This window comes from Asterias amurensis, chromosome 19 (assembly GCF_032118995.1).
Source record: "Asterias amurensis chromosome 19, ASM3211899v1".
NCBI classification, from domain to species: Eukaryota; Metazoa; Echinodermata; class Asteroidea; order Forcipulatida; family Asteriidae; genus Asterias; species Asterias amurensis.
In genome coordinates, this window is record NC_092666.1 from 12,392,780 (window position 1) to 12,414,958 (window position 22,179).

Genomic DNA, 22,179 nt, shown 5'->3' on the forward strand with positions numbered 1-22,179 from the left:
CTGGTGTAACAAAAGCAGTCTAGTGGAAATAGATGACATTGATAGAGGTGAAAGCACACATAGAGGAAGGAGGGTTGTGAAATGGGCTTTTTTATTTACATTTTGTTATGCATTCATAACTACCTCAGACAGTTTCGCTATTCCTGGTGGTGGAGAGCACATCACGTGGGTGTGTATAAACCTTTGTTTATGACCAGTAAAAAGTGTTCAAAACATGGGCATGACACGCGAGCTTGCACCTTTGCTTATAAAATAGTTTGTTCATTCCTATTGGTCGAGAGCAGCGGCCGGGACAGTTCTGCCACATCACGCGATACACGCGACGCGCACAGCATTCCTTTATAAGGAGTTGTTTACCCGAGGGTGGCGGAGGGCCTTACCATTTCATAGCTGGAGGGGAGTTGTGTTGAAAGAAATCAATTTTTTTGAACAATTATAGTTTTTGCATTTATTTTACTTTTTGACCAAGAGTGAACGATGTTTTTTGACAGAAAAGGTATTTATGAATGGGAATCAAAGTGTGTTGAACCGGTTTTCAACTAGTGTTTTAAACTCGCCCAGGTCTGGTTCTTGATAATTTACCTCGATTTCGTCTCGGTAAAATTATCAAGAACTTAACCACTAGTTGAAAACCTCTTCACCACACATTGATTCTCTTATAATTCACGTAGGCCTCCAATATTAAAAAAAATCAACCAAAAACTTTCGACTCTCTTAATAGGGCTGGTCAAATTACCTCCTTATATTATAACAGAAAAAATTATGATGACAGCAAAACAAAGTAACACAATGCAGAAGTGAGTTTTGGGAATTCAGAATGTACTAGTGCACAGCACAGAAGCAGAGCCTCTTTATAACTGGAATGTTGTTAAATGTACAATGTAAAAATGATGTCCCCAGCAGAAAAAAGCGGAGAAAAAAAACCCCCAGAAATTTCATTCGGGATGGAGTTTACTAAGAACACTATGTCCTGAATGTAATTTCCGTGTCTTAGATAACTTAGTAATTCTCTAAGCAGGCTAACCTGTTGAAAAAACCCAACCTACAGTGCTCTTAAAGGCTGATGTATTACACATCATGTAGCCTACAACCACATTCCAAAATGTGTTATACATGTCTTGTCCTTGCTCTATGATTGTACGTCCATGACCATGATTAGTACACATCACATGACATGCAAGTAGTACAACAACACTGACGAGCTGTTCCTTGGCAAACTGTGAGACATGGATATTGCAAAGTTCAAGGACTGTATGCTGTGCATTGATGTACATACATGTAGTACACTCACTGTATAAATCTTGGGTAAACACATAATGATCTGCTTCCAGGATAAATTTAGTGCACAGTTGGCCTACATCCTGAAATGTGATCGTCCCAATACATAGGCCTACTATGCACGTTGTCCGTATGCAACACCACAAGTACATTTGTAGGCTATTTGTATCACACTCTAGAAGAATAGGCCAGGCTCGTATTTCGGGGGAAAATTCCACGAGTCTGCACGGCTTGTAGCTCAAAGTATTTGGACCTGAGTTTATTTCATGAGACATTTCTTCATGAGAATCTTCACGAGAAATAGATTTCTACAAAAATGACTTGTAAAATTGTGTTTATTTGAACAGCGCTGTAATTATCTGATTGGTTACATAGTAATATTTTGATACTAAAACATATTGCACACATACCAGACTCGAAGTCAACACTTTAAAAATCAAAACTTTCTGTTGAAAAATATTGCACCTTGGTGACTTAAAAAACACAAGATCACTTGACATGCCATAACAGGTCATGAGTCTACTGGCCCAGGCTAAAATCACTGGCCTTGGCCAGCTGGCAAGTGTCATATGCGAGCCCTGGGGTGGATTGCACCAAGCGGTCTTAAACCAGTCTAGATGCGCTATAGCAGGGTAACTTGAAGCGCGCTTAGACAGTCTTTAATTATAGACCGATTGCAATAGCGCGGTCTTTAATTAAAGCCAGTCTTAAATCTTAAGCCTGCTCTGAGCTGGCTATAATCGGTCTTTGTTTTGGTTTTTTAAGATGGCGCTGCATTTGTTAGTTGTAGATGATTTGATGCAAAGAGCTCTACACGACGAGATTGTGTTTTAGAAATAGATTACAGTTACACCCATGATAGGCATTATGATGATGATACAGTGAATCGTAAATAATGTTCCCAAGAGTAAAAAATGATACAACTCACAGATTTAATATCCAATGATTTAAACCAAAGCAATAAGAAGAATGCTGTACCGCCAGTGACTGCAGAAGTGCCAAGTATAATGGGACATTTGTTCGTATTGCATTACTTTTCGCCGACTTGTCTAAGACCGGCTTATTGCAACAGGCTTAATGACTGACTAAGCTAAGACCGTCTAAGACAGATAGCCGGCTATAACTGACTGGTCTTAGATCGCTGACTAAGACCGTTTTATTGCAATCTGCCCCTGATTGCCTGTCGCATTACATTATTTTTGTGTAGGTTTCTACAATCCATAGTGAGGTATTGTGCTTTGTAGCTTGTAATTAGCCTGCCAGGCTTGTAAGCTGCGCCTTTTACAGGGATGAGCAGGGCTGTATGCTTCGTTTTTGAAAGGGCAAGGGCACCAAGGCATTTTCTTCTTGGTAAAGGGCACCCTATGATGAAATTGCAAATTTCTACTGGAGCATTTCAAGGGCACCAAGGCAATGACCAGGGGACACGGAGGCAATCGCCTTTCGTTGCCTCCGTGAAGTATCAGGCCTGGATGAGATTATTCAGACTTTTGGCTGAATTCAGACTTTTTATGTCGGCCTGGTGAAGAGAATCAGACAATTTTTTTTCCACAAATAAGGAAATCCTGCTCATTGGTCTACTTCTCTGCTGCCTTGGATACTGTTTTCAAAAGCTCCTTGGAATCTATAACCCCAGGCATCATTTATACATTTGAATTTGTATCCAAGTTTCAGACTTTTTCATTAGTAATGACTCTCACCCCTGCTTCTATAGGCCCTAATGTACCGTACAACCTGACCCTACTCAAGAAGTAGCCCACCCTGTGGATTGCAACCAGGGCCCAATTTCATGGCTCTGCTTACCGCCAAATTCTGCACTTACTATCGTGATTCCCCGCTTACATGCAAGCACCGAATTTCTGCGCTAACCTTGTAAGCGTAGAATGCCTAGTAACCTGAAGTAAGCACGCGCAGTAGCCCAAATTTGTCGCTAATGCGTGAAATACGCTTGCCGTAAGCACAGAATTCCCTGCTTCCGTAAGCGCCGCTTCTGTGCTTACGGTAAGCATAGCCATGAAGATGGGCCCTGTTGATTACATTTTTTTGTAAATAAATGAATTAGATTTTACCAAAATTCAATGGTAGTACAAAATATTTGTTTTTCCCTCCAGTCGTGTACAAAATTTGTCAGAGTAATGTTTACGGGTATTGTTCAGGCAGTGATTGATCCAGTCCACCTGAACTCATCTTCACAATTATATTACTTCTGCTGTAGGAGTCAGTTTTCTCCAATTTGGCCAGTGTAGTGTGTTAGACCATGCGACATTATTGCTCTTCGGGCCTACTGTTCAATTTGTTTTTGTTTGTACGCCCAACTTGACTGCTATAATGGTGACCATGGCAGGCAGCACTCGAGTGTGACATTGTTGCAAGGTTGTCAATTAACGTTTGGAGACACCTTGAAAAATACATACGAGTGTAAATGTCAGCAATTGTTCCTTGAAACTGAATTTTTGAGTTTTTAAAGGGTGTACGTTTTTATTTCCATTTCATTTGTTCTGGTTGTGAAGCCAAGGACTCTCAGAAAGTTAATGTGTAGCAATTTTGATCCTCCTCGGGAGTAGGATTTAAGCGAGATCTGATCGTCCTTGTGGATTAATGGGCGATAAAATGTTTAGTGGAATGCAACTGGGCAATCAGACCCTGCAATTTTCTAGTAAAACAGTGTTCTTTTGAACCCACTTCCGTTCTGAAAAAGGGGGATAAATGCATGATCATACTCAAGTGGGAACGCGACCGCGATTTCACGCCTGCAACTAATCTTGTTGCGGGACCCCGATCTTGCAATTGTGGATCCAGTGTGAACCCGGTCTGAATCACTGTGTACTAGCCAAGAACCCAATGGACAGAGGACTTGTGAAGAGGTTTCAGTTTTAGATGTGGGAGGAAAACCCCCTGAGAGTTATTCCAGGGAAAACCATTGCAGTCACTGAGTCAGATGAACAAAATTGCTAACTGGTGTAGACGTGACCTCAATGTGAGCAGGCTTTGTTGATAAAAATCAAAGTTCAAAGGGTACTGTTTTGTTTGCATACACAGGCCTGAATATGCTTCATTTTTGAAATGGTAAAGGGCACCAATGCATTTTCTCATTGTAAAAGGGCACCCTATGAGGGAATATTTTGTAAATTTCAATTATGGAGCATTTCAAGGGCACCAAGGCAATGACCAGATGAAAAGGAGGCGATCACCTTCGTTGCCTCTGTGAAGTATCAGGCTTGCATACAGAAAACTTACATACAGTGCACTGTTGACTGTGCCATGCGCCCTTCTTTTATGGAGCTTTGATTTTTTTTTTTGGATGATAACATTTACTGCAGAATAATGAAAAAGGGTCAAGTCCTGGGCATCGAACACCGCTCGTTAGATTTCCTGGGCATTGGTGCTTGATATTGTTGGGCATGGTGCGAATGTACCAGGCTTGTAGTGTATTCTTTGTGTTCTTGGAATCGCAGGGATTTTTTATAGAGGATTGTAGTGGATACCTTTGTACTATTATAAGAGGAAAGAAATGCTAAAAGAGTACATAACAATGTACATGTGTTGTTAGAAATGGGGGGGGGGGGGAGTCCCTGCATGTGTCATGCTATTGTACAGTGTGCATCCAGCAAACAACCCCTGGCTGGGGCAGTCCTGATAACTCACAGAGGCAACAAAGGCGATTGCCTCCATGCCCCCCGGTCATTGCCCTGGTGCTCTTGAAATGCTCCAGTAAAAATTTACAATTTCCTCATACTCATAGGGTGCCCTTTGTTAAAGCCATTGGACCCTTTCGGTAAACAGTATTGTCCAAGGCCCACACTTCGTGTATCACAACTTCTATATCAAATAACAAACCTGTGAAAATTTGGGCTTAATCGGTCATCGGAGTCGGGAGAAAATAACGGGAAAACCCACCCTTGTATCCGCGCGTTTCGCCGTGTCATGACATGTGTTTAAAATAAATCCGTAATTCTCGTTAACGAGAATTGATATTGTTTTACTGTTTTCTCAAAAAGTAAAGCATTTCATGGAATAATATTTCAAGAGAAGTATTTCACCACTACCTTCTGTAAACCCTGTAAGTTATTTGTAAATCTGTGAACTTTTTTTTTTTTTTTTTCTGTACCGAAAGGGTCCAATGGCTTTAAGAAAACATGCCTCGATGCCCTTTCCGTTGAAAAAAAAACCTTTTTTTTTTTAGGCTTGCTGGGTCAAAGGCCGTACTGTCACTGCGTGGGTGACTGTGGTGTGAACACAAACTTGTTTGCTGCCATATAATGTGTGGGGCCTAATAACCCCACACTCATGCAGGACCCAACATTTATTGTAAACAAAAAAATGTAGAAAAGGAAATAAATGTGTGTAGACCTACATGTACGTACATTGATGTACACTTGTAGGTATGGTGTGGTGCATGTTATTGTAAATGTTGGGTTGGATCATGGTTGATACAGTTCATCTGAAATGAACAAATGCATGGTTGATTTTTTACTTGACTGTGTACCTGTTCATATTGCTTATAATGCATTGTAAGGTTTTTGCGACAGTGTGAGTGTATGGCCAAATAATAACAAAGCACTGCAGAAGGCTGTCTGACCCCAGAATAGCATTTTTATGGGGCCACAGGGGTAATTTGTATGGGATGTGCTAATGTGCCCACCAGTGTTTACCCAAGTTCTTAATAAATACCTGATTCTACTTGTGGCATACATAATTCACCATAAACATTTATCTGATGGCATTGGGGACTGAGGAGTATTGTTCATTGTATTACTAAAAAGGGAATCCAAAAATGCAGTGCATTCAAAATCAGTATTAGGGTAGGCAAGGTACACACGTTTAATGGCTTCAAATTTATGTATACGAGCCATCAATTATGTTTTTAGATGATTTATTTTTTCGGCATTGGCAAGGTGTGAACTTCATTTTTCAATACTGTGTCCCCAGCTGACCACATCAAATTCACAGACCGTTATTGTTGGCCTCAGGGCTCGAATTCGGGGGGGGGGGGGGGGGGGGGATGGTGGGGGGTGGGGGGGGGGGAAGGCCACAAGACTGCAACTTGGCTTTCAAATGACTTGTGTTGCTCAAAACCTTTATAGACAGTATTGAATATGACGTCGTTTACTCAAATATCTGCCCTACAACATGACGTCTGTGAGCGTGTGTGTGGGGGTGCACATGTGCCGTAGAAATCAAACCGGGAACGCTGCGTGCTGCGTGCTTCTTTTATGTACGCATTTAGACGCACATACGGTTTGCCCTGCAATATGGCGTCTTTCATAGCAGTATAGGGGTTATTCAATACAGTCTATTGGACCAACATACAGGTTGTTGCAAGGCCTGAAATAAAAAAGAATATAAATGTGTGATGCAATAGTAATAATAATATTACGATACATTTATATTGCGCATACATAATGCAGGAGCCTCTAATAATACTATGTGAAAATTCCATTTCAAATACATGTAGTGGTGGCGTTTTTAAGATATTGCTGTAAATCCATAGAGATTATGTCCAGGCAGGGAGAATTTAACACCTAATAGGAATACAGAATTTGAGAAGCGTACTGTCTTAGAATTAGATTCAAATTGTGATTGATATAATAGGCCCTACATACCTACAATGTATTATTTTATTTTATTAAAACCACAAATCGTGGCCCATTAGGGCCAAATTGCATGTGACCGTACAGAGAACAAAGAATAGAATTAAGCATCAAAACATCAACAAAACCAAAAATTGTTTATTTAAAATGTTTTAATAAAATAAGGGACCTGGGGTGGATTTCAAAAAGAGTTAAGACTTGTCTTATCTCGAGTTAGGACAAATTACTCGTCCTAACTTAGGACTAGCCACACGTTTTGTATATCTCCTAGGACTAGTCCTAAGTTAGGACTAGTCCTAACTCTTTGTGAAATCGACCCCTGACTGTTTTGGAAACGGGTGGTTCTTGTTGGAAGAGTGGAATATTGTTTGGAATGTCCAAGCTTCATGGTACTACCATGCACTGCTCAGCAAAGTTGTTTAATGTGTCACTAGTTTGTGTGCTTTTAAAGACACTGCCGTCGATTTCTCAAAACTCACTGTATCATGCAGACCTTATAGGAACACGTTGCCTTGGATCGGTCGAGTTGGTATTTGAAAAGTGGTTGTAACCATTTGTTATAAAATGCATATGATTAGAAAGATATTTAAAAAGTAGAATACAATGATCCATACAAATTTGCCTCGAAATTGTGTGGTTTTCCTTTTACTTTGTGAACTAACATGGTCGGCCATTTATGGGAGTCAAATTTTGACTCCCATAAATGGCCGACTTGTTAGTCGACGTGGTAAAAGGAACACCACGCAATTCCGAGTGATACTTGTGTGGATCATTATATCCTACTTTTAAAATATCTCTCTAATCAATGCATTTTATTGGTTACAAACGCTTTTCAAAGACCAACTCGACCGATCCAAGGCAACGTGTTCCTTTAAGATTAACCCTTAGTTAGGACGAGTTACTCGTCCTAACTTGAGATAAGACGAGTCCTAACTCTTTGTGAAATCGACCCCTGGACACTATTGGTAATTGTCAAAGACCAGTCTTCTCTCTTGGTGTATCTCAACATATGCACAAAATAACAAACCTGTGAAAATTTGAGCTCAATTGGTAGTCGAAGTTGCCAGATAATAATGAAAGAAAAAACACCCTTGTCACACGAAGTTGTGTGCTTTCATAAATGCTTGATTTCGAGACCTCAAATTCTAAATTTGAGGTCTCAAAATCAAATTCGTGGAAAATTACTTACTTTCTCGAAAACTACTTCACTTCAGAGGAAGCCGTTTCTCACATAGTTTTATACTACATGTATCAACCTCTCCCTATTACTCGTTACCATGTAAGGTTTGATGCTAATGAAATATTTTTACCAATAGTGTCCACTGCCTTTAATGGATTTGGGTACTTTTTAAAAATGTCCATAGATTTACATTAAACTTACAGGGTTTGAAGATAATGATAGTGGAAAGCTTCCCTTCAAATATTACTTACTGAGGTGCTGTAGTTTTTGAGAAATGAGTAAAAAAATGTCATGAAAATCTGTTTGTAATGATTAAAATAGTTTTCGTCTTGTGAGACGAAAATTATTTTCATTACATTGTTTTACTCATTTCCCCAAAACTACAGCACCTCAGCACGTAATATTTTCAGGGAAGCTTTCTACTGTCATTATCTTCAAACTGTGTAAGTTTAGTGTAAATCTGTGGACATTGTGTTTTTTGTCCTACAAAAGTTACATAGACCCTTTAAAGCAAGCAGGTGATACTTTGAATGGTGGACCTGTTATAAATGGAGAACATGTGTAAATGGTTTGATAGTCAAGTGTACGGTTCCATTTATGGTTCAACTTGAATTGATACCCAATTAGTGAAACTGATTGAGAAGTTATGCCAAAACAATTATCACAAAGGAACAGACTGCCTTCAATTAGGGATAGCCAAGAAGGTCATGGCTGTGCCTCTGACCATGGAGGTAGAAATCTCCATGCTCTGACAGTGACCAACAGAAATGTCTCGTACACGTACATTAGCCTTGTCTAAAAGCTCTGTAAAGGGTCTGGGTATTTTTTGTAGGACACAAAACACAGACATGGTTTGAAGATAAAGATAGTTGAAAGCTTCCCTTAACTTGATTTACTGAGGGGCTGTAGTTTTTGAGAAATGAGTAAAACAAGTCACATGTAAAGTCACATGTCAAGCGTATTTCCATGACACTGTTTTACACGTTTCTCAAAAAATTCAGCACCTCATCAGCAAGCAATATTTAAAGGGAAGCCTTCTACAAAAAGTACCCCATTCCTTAAAAGCAAGCACCCTGCTTCGATATAACATAGTAGCATAAATAAAATTACTGGCATGGTACTGCAGTACTTGAAGGGCATTAGTATACCGTGGGGTCGAAGAATGGTTTATCCATCCCGTACAAAAAAAACCGATGATGTTGGAAACCATGCTTCATTCTACAAAAACTATTAATTTTAATTGTTGATCAAGTCCAATTTCATAGAGCTGTGTAAGCACAAATAAAAAGGGAACCAGTTTTCGGCCGGTAACCTCTTTCCGCTAAGCAAAATTTATTGAAGGCTTTGCTGAATTTTGGGCTCTAAAAAGCAGCTCTGTGAAATTGACCACATGGTCCTACATTTTGTACATCCGTGTACTCAATGGATCTACATAAATTTACTATTACAATGAAGCTACAATGGGTACCCAAATTACCATTGTGACAGCCTGCCAGACTATTAGGCAAAGTACCCTCAAACTTATTCAAATCATAATTATCCTTTTTATATGCAGGCTCCAATCAGACGCTCAAAAAGAGAATAATGACGATATTCAGTTCAGATATTCATGCTGTCTGGGCCACTTCATTTATAATAGACCGTATTGATTAACCCCTTTTTGCTATGAAAAGTCGCCATCTTGTAGGGCAAACCATATGCGCGTCCAAACGCGTACATCATCAAAGCACGCAGCACGCAACATTCCCGGTTTGATTTCTATGGCACAAGCACGCACACACGCACGAACTCGCACAGACGCCATCTTGTAGGTCAGATACTTGAGCCGCGTGACGTCATATTCAATACGGTCTATTGTCTGGGTCAGGCCTGATACTTCACGGAGGCAACGAAGGCGATTGCCTCCGTGTCCCCTGGTCATTGCCTTGGTGCCCTTGAACTGCTCCAGTACAAATTTGCAATTGCATCATAGGGTGCCCTATACCAAGAAGAAAATGCCTTGGTGCCCTTGCCCTTTCAAAAACGAAGCATACAGCCCTGCTGGGTGTTATGGATGAGTTTTTTCCTCCATTCATTAATAATTGACGTCTTTGTAATTTGTTTTGTTTGACAGCATAATCATAAGAGCCCCGGTATGGACATAAATGTCACCGAGGTTTGGCAACACAACATTACTGGAACGGGAGTGGTTGTCGCAGTCATTGACGATGGTAAGATATAAACATGATCTTTCAAAGACGGGGTATTTGAGAATGTAGGTGAAGTCTTAAAGGCACTGGATATTAGGCCAAGAAAAGTGAAATACCAGTTGATCGTCTGGGTTTTCCTAAAAGAGGAGGATGAGGGCCTTTTAAATTTTACTTTTTATTTCTTTCATATAGGTGATCGGCAATATTTTTTATTTAAACTGCCCCCCATTTGTTATAGTTTAAAGTCACCATTTACTTTGTTGTTACAAGTTCTTAAATGAGAAAATGAGAAATACCTGAGAAAATGAGAAATACACAAACAAATCAACATTAATTGTCTAAAAATAAAAATAAAAAGATATTATGAAAAATATGGAAAGGTTTGCGGTAAAACCAGGTAATGACTATCTCTTATGAGTTGGGGTGGTTCTGAAAAGAAGAGTTTGTGTCAAGTCGGCGTTTCGATCAGTATGCTCTGAAAAGTCGGGCCTACAAAAAAAAGGTTGGGCCTCAAAAAAGGATAAGGGAGGGGACGATCAACTGAACAATTGGATATAAATAGCTTGGCTTTATATAGCGCTCGCCAATCACCAAGGTGACCCGGGTTCGATTCCCGGTCGGGGCCATAATGTGAGTTGAGTTGTGCGTTGGTTCTCTGCTGTGCCACGAGGGTTTTCCAGACTATCTGGTTTTCCTCCCTCAGGGAAAAATCAAACACTTTCAATCTTGGCTGTGCTCCGTGGTCATAATGGGTTGATGTGGCTGGCAGCTGAATGCGCCCTTGCGTGCCTGCTTCTCGAACACATTGTAGCCGTGTCCTTCGCAACTCAGCTCTTAGCTGCGAGTCAGGATGATTAGCACCCCAAATTATTATTATTTTCACTAGTCCGTATTTTGAATGGAATAGGGAAGTTTTTTCAAACTGAACTAGCCGGCCGGACCACTTGGAGTGAATTTTGACTGGTCTTAGTTTGGATACATTAACTGGCATTTGGCTAGCGGACTTCTGTTAAAGGAAAATGCTAGGTAGTAATATATATTTATCTATACTTTAGGGTTTTCTCTTGACCTTTTCCACAGCAGTGACTAGCTGAGCCCAATTAGTTTTAGCTACTAGTCTGCAATCTGCAAGGTTTATTACTTGTTCCCTATTGTCCATTAGCTTTTCAGTAACTAGCCAACAATTCCTTTTCATTTCACTCGTTAAGTTTTGTCACTGGTCCATTACTTCATATTAATTAAGGCCATTTTTCAGCGCTGAGCTAGACAGCCGGACCACTTTGAGTGAGATTTTGGTTGGTTCTCAGTATTTAATGGCTAGCGGATCACTATTAACATGTTTTAAAGGGGAAAATGCTGCTACAGAGTATTGTTCTGTACAGTACTATAGTATGGTTTTCCCTTGACCTTTTCCACTCCAGTGCCTTGCCTTGTTGTGGGCCCAATTAGTTTTAGCTACAACTCTGCAATCTGCAAGCTTTATTACTTGTTCCCTATTCAGAGTTTGCCCATTACCTTTTCAGTGACTACCAACAGAACTGTAAGATTTTCATTTCACTTCGTTAAGTTTTGTCACTGGTCCATATTTCATATTAATTAAGGCCATTTTTCAACACTGAGCTAGACAGCCGGACCACTTTGAGATAATTGTGACTGGTTCTCTACCTCAGATGTTTTAAAGACAGTGGACACTATTGGTTATGTCAAATACTTGTCTTCACAGTTGGTGTATCTCAACATATGCATAAAATAGCAAACCTGTGAACATTAGAGCTCAAACGGTCGTCGAAGTTGCGAGATAATAATGAAAGAAAAAACACCATCCGTCACACGAGTTTGTGTGCTTTCTGATGCTTGATTTCGAGACCTCAAGTTCTAAACTTGAGGTCTCGAAATCAAATTCGTGGAAAATTACTGATTTCTCGAAAACTACGTCACTTCAGAGGGAGCTGTTTCTCACAATGTTTTATACATGTACTATCAACCTCTCCCCATGACTCGCAATCAAGAAAGGTTTTATGATGATAATTATTTTGAGTGATTACCAATAGTGTCCACTGCCTTTAACTACAGTGATTTAGGGAATCAATGTGTGGTGAAGAGGTTTTCAACTACGTAGTGGTTTAATCCCAACGAGGCCTGGTTCTTGATAATTTTACCAAGACGAAGTCGAGGTAAATTATTAAGAACCAGGCCTTGGCGGGTTTAAACCACAGATTTGATCACAGATAAAGCATTTAATTTGCAGTTTCATATTATGTTTGTGAAGGGACACCATGGCTTAGAACAGAGCCACATAGGCAACAGGTTATTGTTTTGAGAGAAAATGTGCAAATTTAAGAAAAGTTGTTTTTGATTTTTATATTTCAGGCTTGGAGTGGAACAATGTGGACTTATTGGCAAATTATGTAAGTTTGTTATCATGTGAGGTATTATGATGCTTTGCATAGTGGGGACTGGGGATCAATATCAGGGTTGTAGCTAAACCAATGGGAGACTTTGGAACGCTAGGTGGCAGCAGACAATTGTAATTGCCATTGTTTATGAGTTCTGAGCATGGGCACATTCCCGAGAACAATGGATTTTAGCTGGTAAGTCTGCTGCCACCAAGCGTCCAAAAGTCTCCCAATTTAGTGGTGTGGCTATTAATTCACCAAGGAGTGAGTGATTCACCAATTTTGTTCATGTTTAGATATAATGGGGCCATAATTGCTGAAGTGCAATCTCGGGGTATCTGTGCTGGGCAGCACAGTGTATTTTGCTCAGAGATGCAGAGTGGTGGGCAAAATGTTCTGGGCAGGCCCACCTGGCACAGTCTTCCATGTATCATGTATGTGGTGTGCAGTATTACCACAGGTGTGGTGTACATGTACTTGTTGGTTAGTTATGTTCTTGTTAGCGAAACAGTCCTCAAAAGAACATCTCTACCCAGCAAGTCCACTCATGGTGTTGTTACAAATTAAACACTTTGTCATTGTTGATTACTAACAAAAAAACTTGTACTCAAATATCTGCTGGTACATGTACATTGTAGTCTATATTATTATTATTATTATTATTATTGTTGTTATTATTATTATTATTATTTTTTGGCTTGATGGAAAAAGTATATCTTGCATCATCTAGTAGCTTTTTTAAATTGTCTGAGCTGACTAAAAGGTCCCATGTAATTTAGGTTTAGGTTTAGTAGGCAAAACCCTTTACCACTCAATTACCTAATGTACATTTTCCCTCTTTTTTAATACATTTATCTCTACTCAGAATGCCCAAGGAAGTTGGGATCTGAATAATAATGATCCTGACCCGATGCCAGAGGTCCATAAAGAAGATGGGAAATCCTTAAACCGTCATGGAACTCGCTGTGCAGGGGAGATAGCAGCCGTAGCTAACAATAAATGCTCCGTTGGCGTTGCTTTCAACGCTCAAATCTCCGGTGAGTATAGTAACTTTAAATTGCAAACAGTCAGTCCAAATAAAAAATTATATGTTTAATGTCTCCCCTTCCGTTTTAGAGGCTGCCTCCTTTTTTTTTATTTTTCACAGGGAAAGAAAAGATACAATTTAACGACTTCAGACGATTTTTTTTATTTTTTTATTTTTTTATCGTTTATTATTGTTATTTTTTTTTTTTTTTAATAGCCCAGTTAGTTGTCTTTAAAATGTGTCAATCGGCCATTTTGAAAAAAAAAAGACGCTTCTTCCTTGTTTTTGTAAAGGCAGGATGCTGAACATGTTTTTGTATTACGCTGTAGTGCATGACAGGTACACGCATGTACATACATAGGCCTCAGGTGTTTTTCTCTCTTAATTTTGTCCCCTGAGTTAGAGATAGAAAACCTGCATCAATCATCAAGTTAATTTTCTGTGCGGTTAATGATAAGAAACTTAACCACCGGAAAAGGCTGGTGCTAGTCTTTATGATAAGCCATTTGTGATGATTGAAAAAAGTGAAAATTAATGACAATAAAAACCTACGTGGTACATGTAAGTACATCAGCTTTGCATCCGCAGGATTAGTTTGATGCATTTAGAGAAACATATCACTTCGAAGTACTGCGGTTATTTCTTTAGGGATTGCTTTCTGTGCAAGGAAATATTTGCCTCAAAGTTTCGGCAATATCTCAAAACGCAACCACCCTTCACGAAATGAAATTTTCTCAGATTATTTTTTATTGTGAACAACTACTACCATGACTACATATTATAACGGAGTAAAATACTCGACGGATCCAAAAACCAAAGGTTTACAATGCATCTGTCCAAACAAAATATTTACTTTCGCCTTCACCTTCCCTTTAAAGGGAACACGTTGCCTTGAATCGGTCGAGTTGGTCTTTGAAAAGCGTTTGTAACCGTTTTTTATAAAATGCATATGGGTAGAAAGATGTTGTAAAAGTAGAATACAATAATCCACACAAACATGCCTCGAAATTGCACGGTTTTCCTTTTACCTCGTCGACTAACACGTCGGCCATTTATGGGGGTCAAAATTTTGACTCCCATAAATGGCCGACCATGTTAGTTCGCACAGTAGAAGGAAAACACGCAATTTCGAGGCAAACTTGTGTGGATCATTGTGTTCTACTTTTAAAACATCTTTCCAACCATATGCATTTTATGAAAAACGGTTACAAACGCTTTTGTTTTGACCAACTCGTCCGATCCAAGGCAACGTGCTCCTTTAACTACATGTATTATTAAAAATATGTAAACCATACTCACAACATGATATGCAGTATAATAATACAGTGTGTGTGAACCTACACATACATGGTTAGACCATGGAGGAATGGTTAGACTCATGGCTACAGGTGGTCTGGGCATTATATGATAGCCAGTTAATCAGCACGGACTATGGACCAGCTGGTGTCAATTCAAGTCCTCAACAGTTATAACATTTTATTTGTATTGACGCACATTGTACCATGTATATACATACAGTAGACCATTTCTAAACATGGATTTTGTTTTGTTGTACAAACAGTACATTTAAAGGCAGTGGACACTATTGGTAATCACTCAAAATAATGATCATCATAAAACCTTTCTTGATTGTGAGTTATGGGGAGAGGTTGATGGTATAAAACATTGTGAGAAACAGTTCCCTCTGAATCGACGTAGTTTTTGAGAAAGAAGGAATTTTCCACGAATTTGATTTCGAGACCTCAAGTTTAGAATTTGAGGTCTCGAAATCAAGCATCAAAAAGCACACAACTTCGGATTTCTTTCATTATTATCTCGCAACTTCGACGACCGATTGAGCTAAAATTTTCGCAGGTTGTTATTTTATGCATATTTTGAGATACACCAACTGTGAAGACTAGTCTTTGACAATTACTATTTAGTGTACAGTGTCTTTAACCTGCAGTCTCAATTGACAACATGATGGTGTGAAAAACAAAACAGCACTGCTGTTATGGCTATACAAGATACAGACAGGTTAAATGGAAAGTACACATTTGGTAATTACTCAACACAAATATTAACTTAAAAACTGACTTGGTAACGAGCATTGGAGAGCTGTTGATAGTGTAAAACATTGTGAGAAACGACTCCCTCTGATGAACATTACCATAGATTTTGAGAAGGAGGTAATTTCTCGCCTAAATAATAATAGACTTCTAACTAGAAGTCTTTTATTGCTATCTGAAGGCACACAAATTCGTCAAACAAATTGGATGGTTTTTCTCTCATAATTTTCTCGCAACTTTGATGACCTGTTAAGCTCAAATTTTCACAGGCTTGTTATTTTATGCTTATGTCGGGATACACATGTGAGAAGACTGGTCTTTGACAATTACAGAACGTGTACCTTCCCTTTAATGCACTGAAGTGCTGTTCACATGACACCAATTTGTCTGGGGTCCCTTGCTTAATTTTAGCATGGTTGTAAAATGTAGCTATGTTTGACAAGATTTTGCAAGAGAGCTTTGACGGCAGACAAAATTGTTGTCCTTTCACACAAGGTACATTTTGTAAAATTGTACAACCATGCTACAGTTTAGCAAGGGACCCTTGACAATTTGCTCTCATGTGAAAGGGGCTTATGGTGCATGTACATGTATGGTCCAACCACTCAGCAGAGTGGGGATGACAAAAGAAGGAACACAAAAGGAACACTTTCTCACATTGGAATCCTTTGAATTGTTGGTGCCCTCGTATTTGTTCATGCTACCTTGTGGTCCATGGAGAGTGTTACGAACACGTTGCCTTGGATCGTTCGAGTTGGTCTTTGAAAAGCGTCCTGTATTCGTTTGTTATAAAATCGATATGGTTAGAAAGATGTTGTTAAAGTAGAATACGTGGTTTTCGTTTTACCTCGACGACAAACACGGTCGGCCATTTATGGGAGTCAAAACTTTGACTCCCATAAATGGCCGACCGTGTTAGTTCGCGACGTAAAATGAAAACCGTGCAATTTTGAGTGATATTTTTTGTGGATCATTATATTCTACTTTGAAAACATCTTTCTAACCATATGCATTTCATAACAAACGGTTTCAAACGCTTTTCACAGACCAACTTGTCCCGTCCAAGGCAACGTGTTTCTTTAAGGCTAGAGAACAACTTGGGATATCTCCTGGCAATGATAGTAAAATGCAATACATAAAACACAATAGTATTGAGGAATTTCCTATAGACCTTATGCACATGACATCATTTCAGTAGGGCGCCCTCACCTAGAGGTCAAAAGGAGGTTGTTTATTTGCCGATCCTGTGCGCCGCGCGTACAAATCTGTGCGTGTAGATTGTTTCGCCACCATTTTTCCACTAAGATGGCCGCTGGATGACGTCAATGCATAAGGTCTATAACAAATGAGATCAATCTTTTCTTAGTGGGTGTTCAATTTTGTTAAACTGTTCTTTTATGTTTTCCTTTTTTCCCTTTTTTTTCTGGTCTAGTACAAACATTTCTGGTCCAGAAAACATTTTGACCTACATTTGTACATTTATTTATACAGACACACTTTCTTGCACAATGTATTCCTTAATATGGAATAAAGCCTGGTCATACTTCCTGTGAACGTGAATGGAAAGCGAATGTTGAGGTCACAAATTTGCAACAAATAATTGGCAGAAGTTGAGCTGTGAGCAACCCCTGGAGAATATTTGCAGAGTTGTGACGCCAAATTCACGTCAAACTCGCTTGGCATTCGCAGGGAGTAAAAGGCTTAAAGGATTTGGGTACTTTTTCAAAATGTCCACAGATTTACATTAAACTTACAGGGTTTGAAAATAATGATAGTGGAAAGATTTCCTTCAAATATTACTGACTTAGGTTCTGTAGTTTTTGAGAAATAATTTTAGCATGTAAAATCCCCTTAACCAGTTATGGTAATATATGGCCTACATCTACATTAAAGCATAACTGGTTAATACGATTTGAAACGCTAAAACTAAGACGAAAATTATTTTTTAAAAACTACAGCACCTCAGTAAGCAAAATCTGTAGATATTGTGTTTATGTTAGGAAGAAGTACATACATTTTTATGTAGACCCTTTAATGGAAAACAACAAGTTGGTCACCCTATTAGTTTTTCAATTAACTTTGATTCAGCAATTTAAACACCACTACGCCATACATTTGTAACAAAAGAATTAAAAGCTGGCAAATTGTGCATGGTGATCAGGGAATTGAACACCTGTCATTGTAAAAAACTGAAATTGCATTTTCCCAAGGTTCTTCCCTCAGTGTCATTTAGTCAGCATGTTAGTTGTCCACCCATTCAATATCATTTAGGGTGTGGTATTGGTAGACTTGAATTCAAGTCTGAGATCACGATTATTTATCAGCATTTAAGCCACACAAACTCTTCAACGGATTAGCTACATGTATCAAACGCGCAGGCTAATATGACGCAGGTCGATCCACAAGAGGGCGCTATTTCAGGCAATAATGTATTGGCTATCGAGTAGACTCATAGCCATGATCACAGACTTGAAACCAAGTCTATCTTGCAAGTGTATGTTAGCTACAGTGTACACTGTAGACACTAGACAGTAACTAAATCTTGTTAAAGATGCTATGTCAGATTTTTTGCCGATTTGATTTAAAATTCAATAGGTATTTTGATGGGGGTCGAGAAAGTAACATGCTTTCATTTGAGCCACTGCTTGAAAAATTTCCCTAATTATTAGTAGCAGTGAAATAAAGTGCTCACAATTTTATATCACGTGACCAATTCTGCTGTGTTTTATAAAAAACGTTTAAAAATTTTTTCATGGTTCCTGACCATTAAAAGTAAAAGTTAAACTGTTTTTCGTTAGAGCGGGTGATACTCTTTGAAAAACCATTCACTCAAAAAAATCTATTTTTTAATGTTTGGGGCCAAAAATCTGGCAGAGCATCTTTAATCTTTCCCTCTAAATTGTTATGGTTTTCCCTAATTCGGCCTTTGGCTGCGCTGGAAAATTTATTTTTTTATGATTATCAATGTAAACCACAAGGGAAACTAACTGGGTAAATTTAAAATGATTTGGGGGGTTGAGCAAAGAATTGATTCTACCCCAAAAATCCTTTTTAGTAGACAGACCTACGTACAATAAATAATAATCAGACACAATATTCTCTCTATTTAAGTCTGAATTCCAACTGTTTTGCCCTTGGAAATATCAGGCAAATTTTGAATTTTAAACAACACGGCCTGAATAAATCTTTTGAAGTGTTTGGGAACTTTTTGTACGACAGAAGGGAAACTGACTGGGTAAATTTAAAATGATTTTGGCGGGGGTTGAACAAAGAATTGACTCTTCCCCAAAATCCTTTTTAGTAGACAGACCTACGTACAATAAAATAATAGTCAGACACAATATTCTCCCTATTTAAGTCTGCACTGTTTTGCCCTTGGAAATATCAGACAAATTTTGAATTTAAAACAAAACCGCCTGAATAAATCTTTTGAAGTGTTTGGGAACTTTTTGTACGACAGAAAAATGCACCAACGATTCACTTTAAACGTGCACGGTTTAAACATGATGATAGTTGACAGCTTCCCTTAAAGCAATTCTTGCTGAGGTGCTGTAGTTTTTGAGAAATGAGTAAAACATTTTCACAAAAATAAATTGTATAACAGTAATTTTATGTAGCTAATTTATAAAAGCTCTTATAATTCAAAACAACTGAATGATTAATGATATGTAAATTTATTCATTTTATTCAGGTATTCGTCTGCTAGATGGACCAATGACGGATAGTCTGGAAGCAACAGCCTTCAACAAGAACATGCATATTAATGACATCTACAGTTGCAGGTACGTTAAAATTATAGAAAAGGAAACAGCAAAATTTTAAACTTGATAGTAACAAAGCAGTCACTTTATGCTGGCACTAGGAAAACATTATGCAATCAATACGTACCTGCACAATGAAAAATCTATCTTAAACATATATTCATAAATACCTCAGACAGTTTCGCTATTCCTATTGGTGGAGAGCGCGTCATGTGGGTGTGTATAAACCTTTGTTTATGACCGGTAAAAAGTGTTAATTCATGGGCGTGACACGCGACCTTGCACCTGTGCTTTTAAGACAGTTTCTTCATTCCTATTGGTCGAGAGCAATGGCTGAAACAGTTGTGCCACATCACGCGATACGTGCGACGTGCACAGCATTCCCTTATAAGGAGTTGTTTACCCGAGGGCGGCGGAGGGCTTTACCATTTCATAGCTGGAGGGGTGTTGTGTTGAAAGAAATCATTTAACAATTATGGGGCCTGTAATTTTTGCATTTATTTTACTTTTTGACCAAAAAGTGATGATGTTTTTGACCGAAAAGGTATTTATGAATGGGAATCAAATTGTGTTGCATCGGTTTTCTACTAGTGGTTTAAACCCTCCAAGGCCTGGTTCTTGATAATTTACCTCGACTTGTCTCTGTAAAATTGATTCCCTTAGTAATAATAATAATAATAATAATAATAATAATAATAGTGGACTAATAGTGGCTTCTTATAGCATGCCTATCTGTCACTCAGTGATGCTCCAGGCGCTTTAACATAAAGTATTTTCCTGCGAGGGAAAAAAAGGACTGTTGTATCTGCTGCGTCTTAAATGACATTGGACTGAAAAGTTCAAGTACAGTTTTTGCAGTGTTCACAAGTACAGGTACCCGACCCCCTCTGAGACAAAAAGAAGAAGATATATCTAATTCTTTGATGTTGAACTGTAGCTTTTCAAATTGTTGATTGTGTAGGCCCCGTGTGACATGGTAGTTTTTTTTGCACAAGGTAGTAGATTATAGCAGGACATTTTTTTTAAAACTGAGAATTGAGTTGGTCTCCCAAACCCAAAAACTCTACTACACGATAGTAGACAAGTCTCCCAAATTCCGAAAAATGTACCCCGTAGTAGAATATAACAAGGCTAGGTCTAACAGAAATAGAACATAATCTACCTGGTAAGTAGATACACACACACCATATAAATCCTTTATCAGAATCATAGGTTATGTGTAAAACAAACATTTATAGTTGAATGCATTTTTATTCTTTGCCTTGATTTCACAGCTGGGGCCCCGATGATGATGGAAAGACAGTGGATGGACCTCACCCTCTCGCTCAGGTAGCCATTTTTTTGACCTCTGACATTCAACTGTTCAATAACATTTATAGTAATAATAATAATAATAATTTGGGGGGCTAGTCATCCTTACTCGCAGCTAAGAGCTGAATTGCGAAGGACGCGGCTACACATGTTCGAGAAGCAGGCATGCAAGGGTGTGTTGGCTGCCAGCCACATCAACCCATTATGACCACGGAGCACAGCCAAGATCGAAAGTGTTTGATTTTTCCTGAGGGGGGAAAACCAGATGGTCTGGAAAACCCTCGTGGCACATCAGAGAACCAACGCACAACCCAACTCACATATGGCCCTGGCCGGGAATGGAACCGGAGTCACCTTGGTGAGAGGCGAGCGCTTGACATTTTTTCGTTGCTTGTCTTGCAATGACTCAACGATTCCTAAAAGGGACACGTTGCCTTTGATCGAGCGAGCTGGTCTATGGAAAACGTTTCTTACCGTTTCGTAACATCTGGCCATTTACTATTTTTTAATTACAGTCTACATGGTTAGAAAGATGTTTTGAAAGACATAACAATCCACACAAATACGTCTCAAACTAAACGTGACACTCACATTTTTTATTCCACAAATAGCCGTCCGTGCTGCTAGTTTGCAAAGTAAAATGGAACGATCTGTGGTAAAGGCAATGGAGGGCTGAGTCAAGTCTGGTGATGAGTGGAATCAATGTCTGTATAAATATCAAGGGTATCTATGATGTAACACTCATTTCAGACAGGCGCTCTAGACATGCGCCAAAACCAAGTTCTGAATTAAGTACATGAAAAGTTTGATGTCAGAAACAGTTAGGAGCGACTAGGCGCTCTAGAAGTCGAAAGATGGACTGTTGCTGAACGACTCTTGAGCGCCTTGGTTTCAGACGTTGATGTTGTCATGAACCAAACCTAATGTAAATGTTATGTTTAGTTTGCCTGTCTGAAACCAAAATTTGTTTGTGTCGACCTAGAGTTGCTCCTAATCTACTTGGTTTAGCGCGCCCATCTGGGTGTCACTGTACATGTATGTACAAGTTTAACTCTTATATTGGACAGATATAGACAAACATTATTAGAGCTCTTGAGCATGCAGAATTTTCAATTGTTAAAAGGTGATTGCTTTTGTGTTTCCAGACGGCCTTGAAGCACGGAGTAACGGCAGGCAGAAAAGGACTTGGAAGCATCTTTGTTGTTGCTAGCGGCAACGGAGGACGGAATGAGGATAACTGTAACTATGATGGCTATGCAAACTCAATGTACACTGTAACCATAGGTACGTATGCGCTGTGCACGCTTTATCATAACCCCAACTCTACACCGCAACCATGGGTACATACAGTATGTGCTGTGTGCGCTGTATAACCCCAACCCTACACCAGAACCATTA

The 22,179-nt window shown here is 39.0% G+C and overlaps 1 protein-coding gene across 2 annotated transcripts in view; it reads left to right on the forward strand.

Moving 5' to 3' along the window:
* The window catches only part of LOC139951382 (proprotein convertase subtilisin/kexin type 7-like), a 43,305-nt gene that overhangs the window by 8,150 nt on the left and 12,976 nt on the right, over nucleotides 1–22,179 (forward strand). For both annotated transcript variants that reach the window (XM_071950257.1, XM_071950258.1), the window contains exons 3-8: nucleotides 10,163–10,259; nucleotides 12,609–12,646; nucleotides 13,500–13,671; nucleotides 19,401–19,491; nucleotides 20,745–20,799; nucleotides 21,927–22,065. In XM_071950257.1, the coding sequence (XP_071806358.1) occupies nucleotides 10,163–10,259; nucleotides 12,609–12,646; nucleotides 13,500–13,671; nucleotides 19,401–19,491; nucleotides 20,745–20,799; nucleotides 21,927–22,065 (592 nt within the window). The remainder of the gene's footprint in view (nucleotides 1–10,162; nucleotides 10,260–12,608; nucleotides 12,647–13,499; nucleotides 13,672–19,400; nucleotides 19,492–20,744; nucleotides 20,800–21,926; nucleotides 22,066–22,179) is intronic.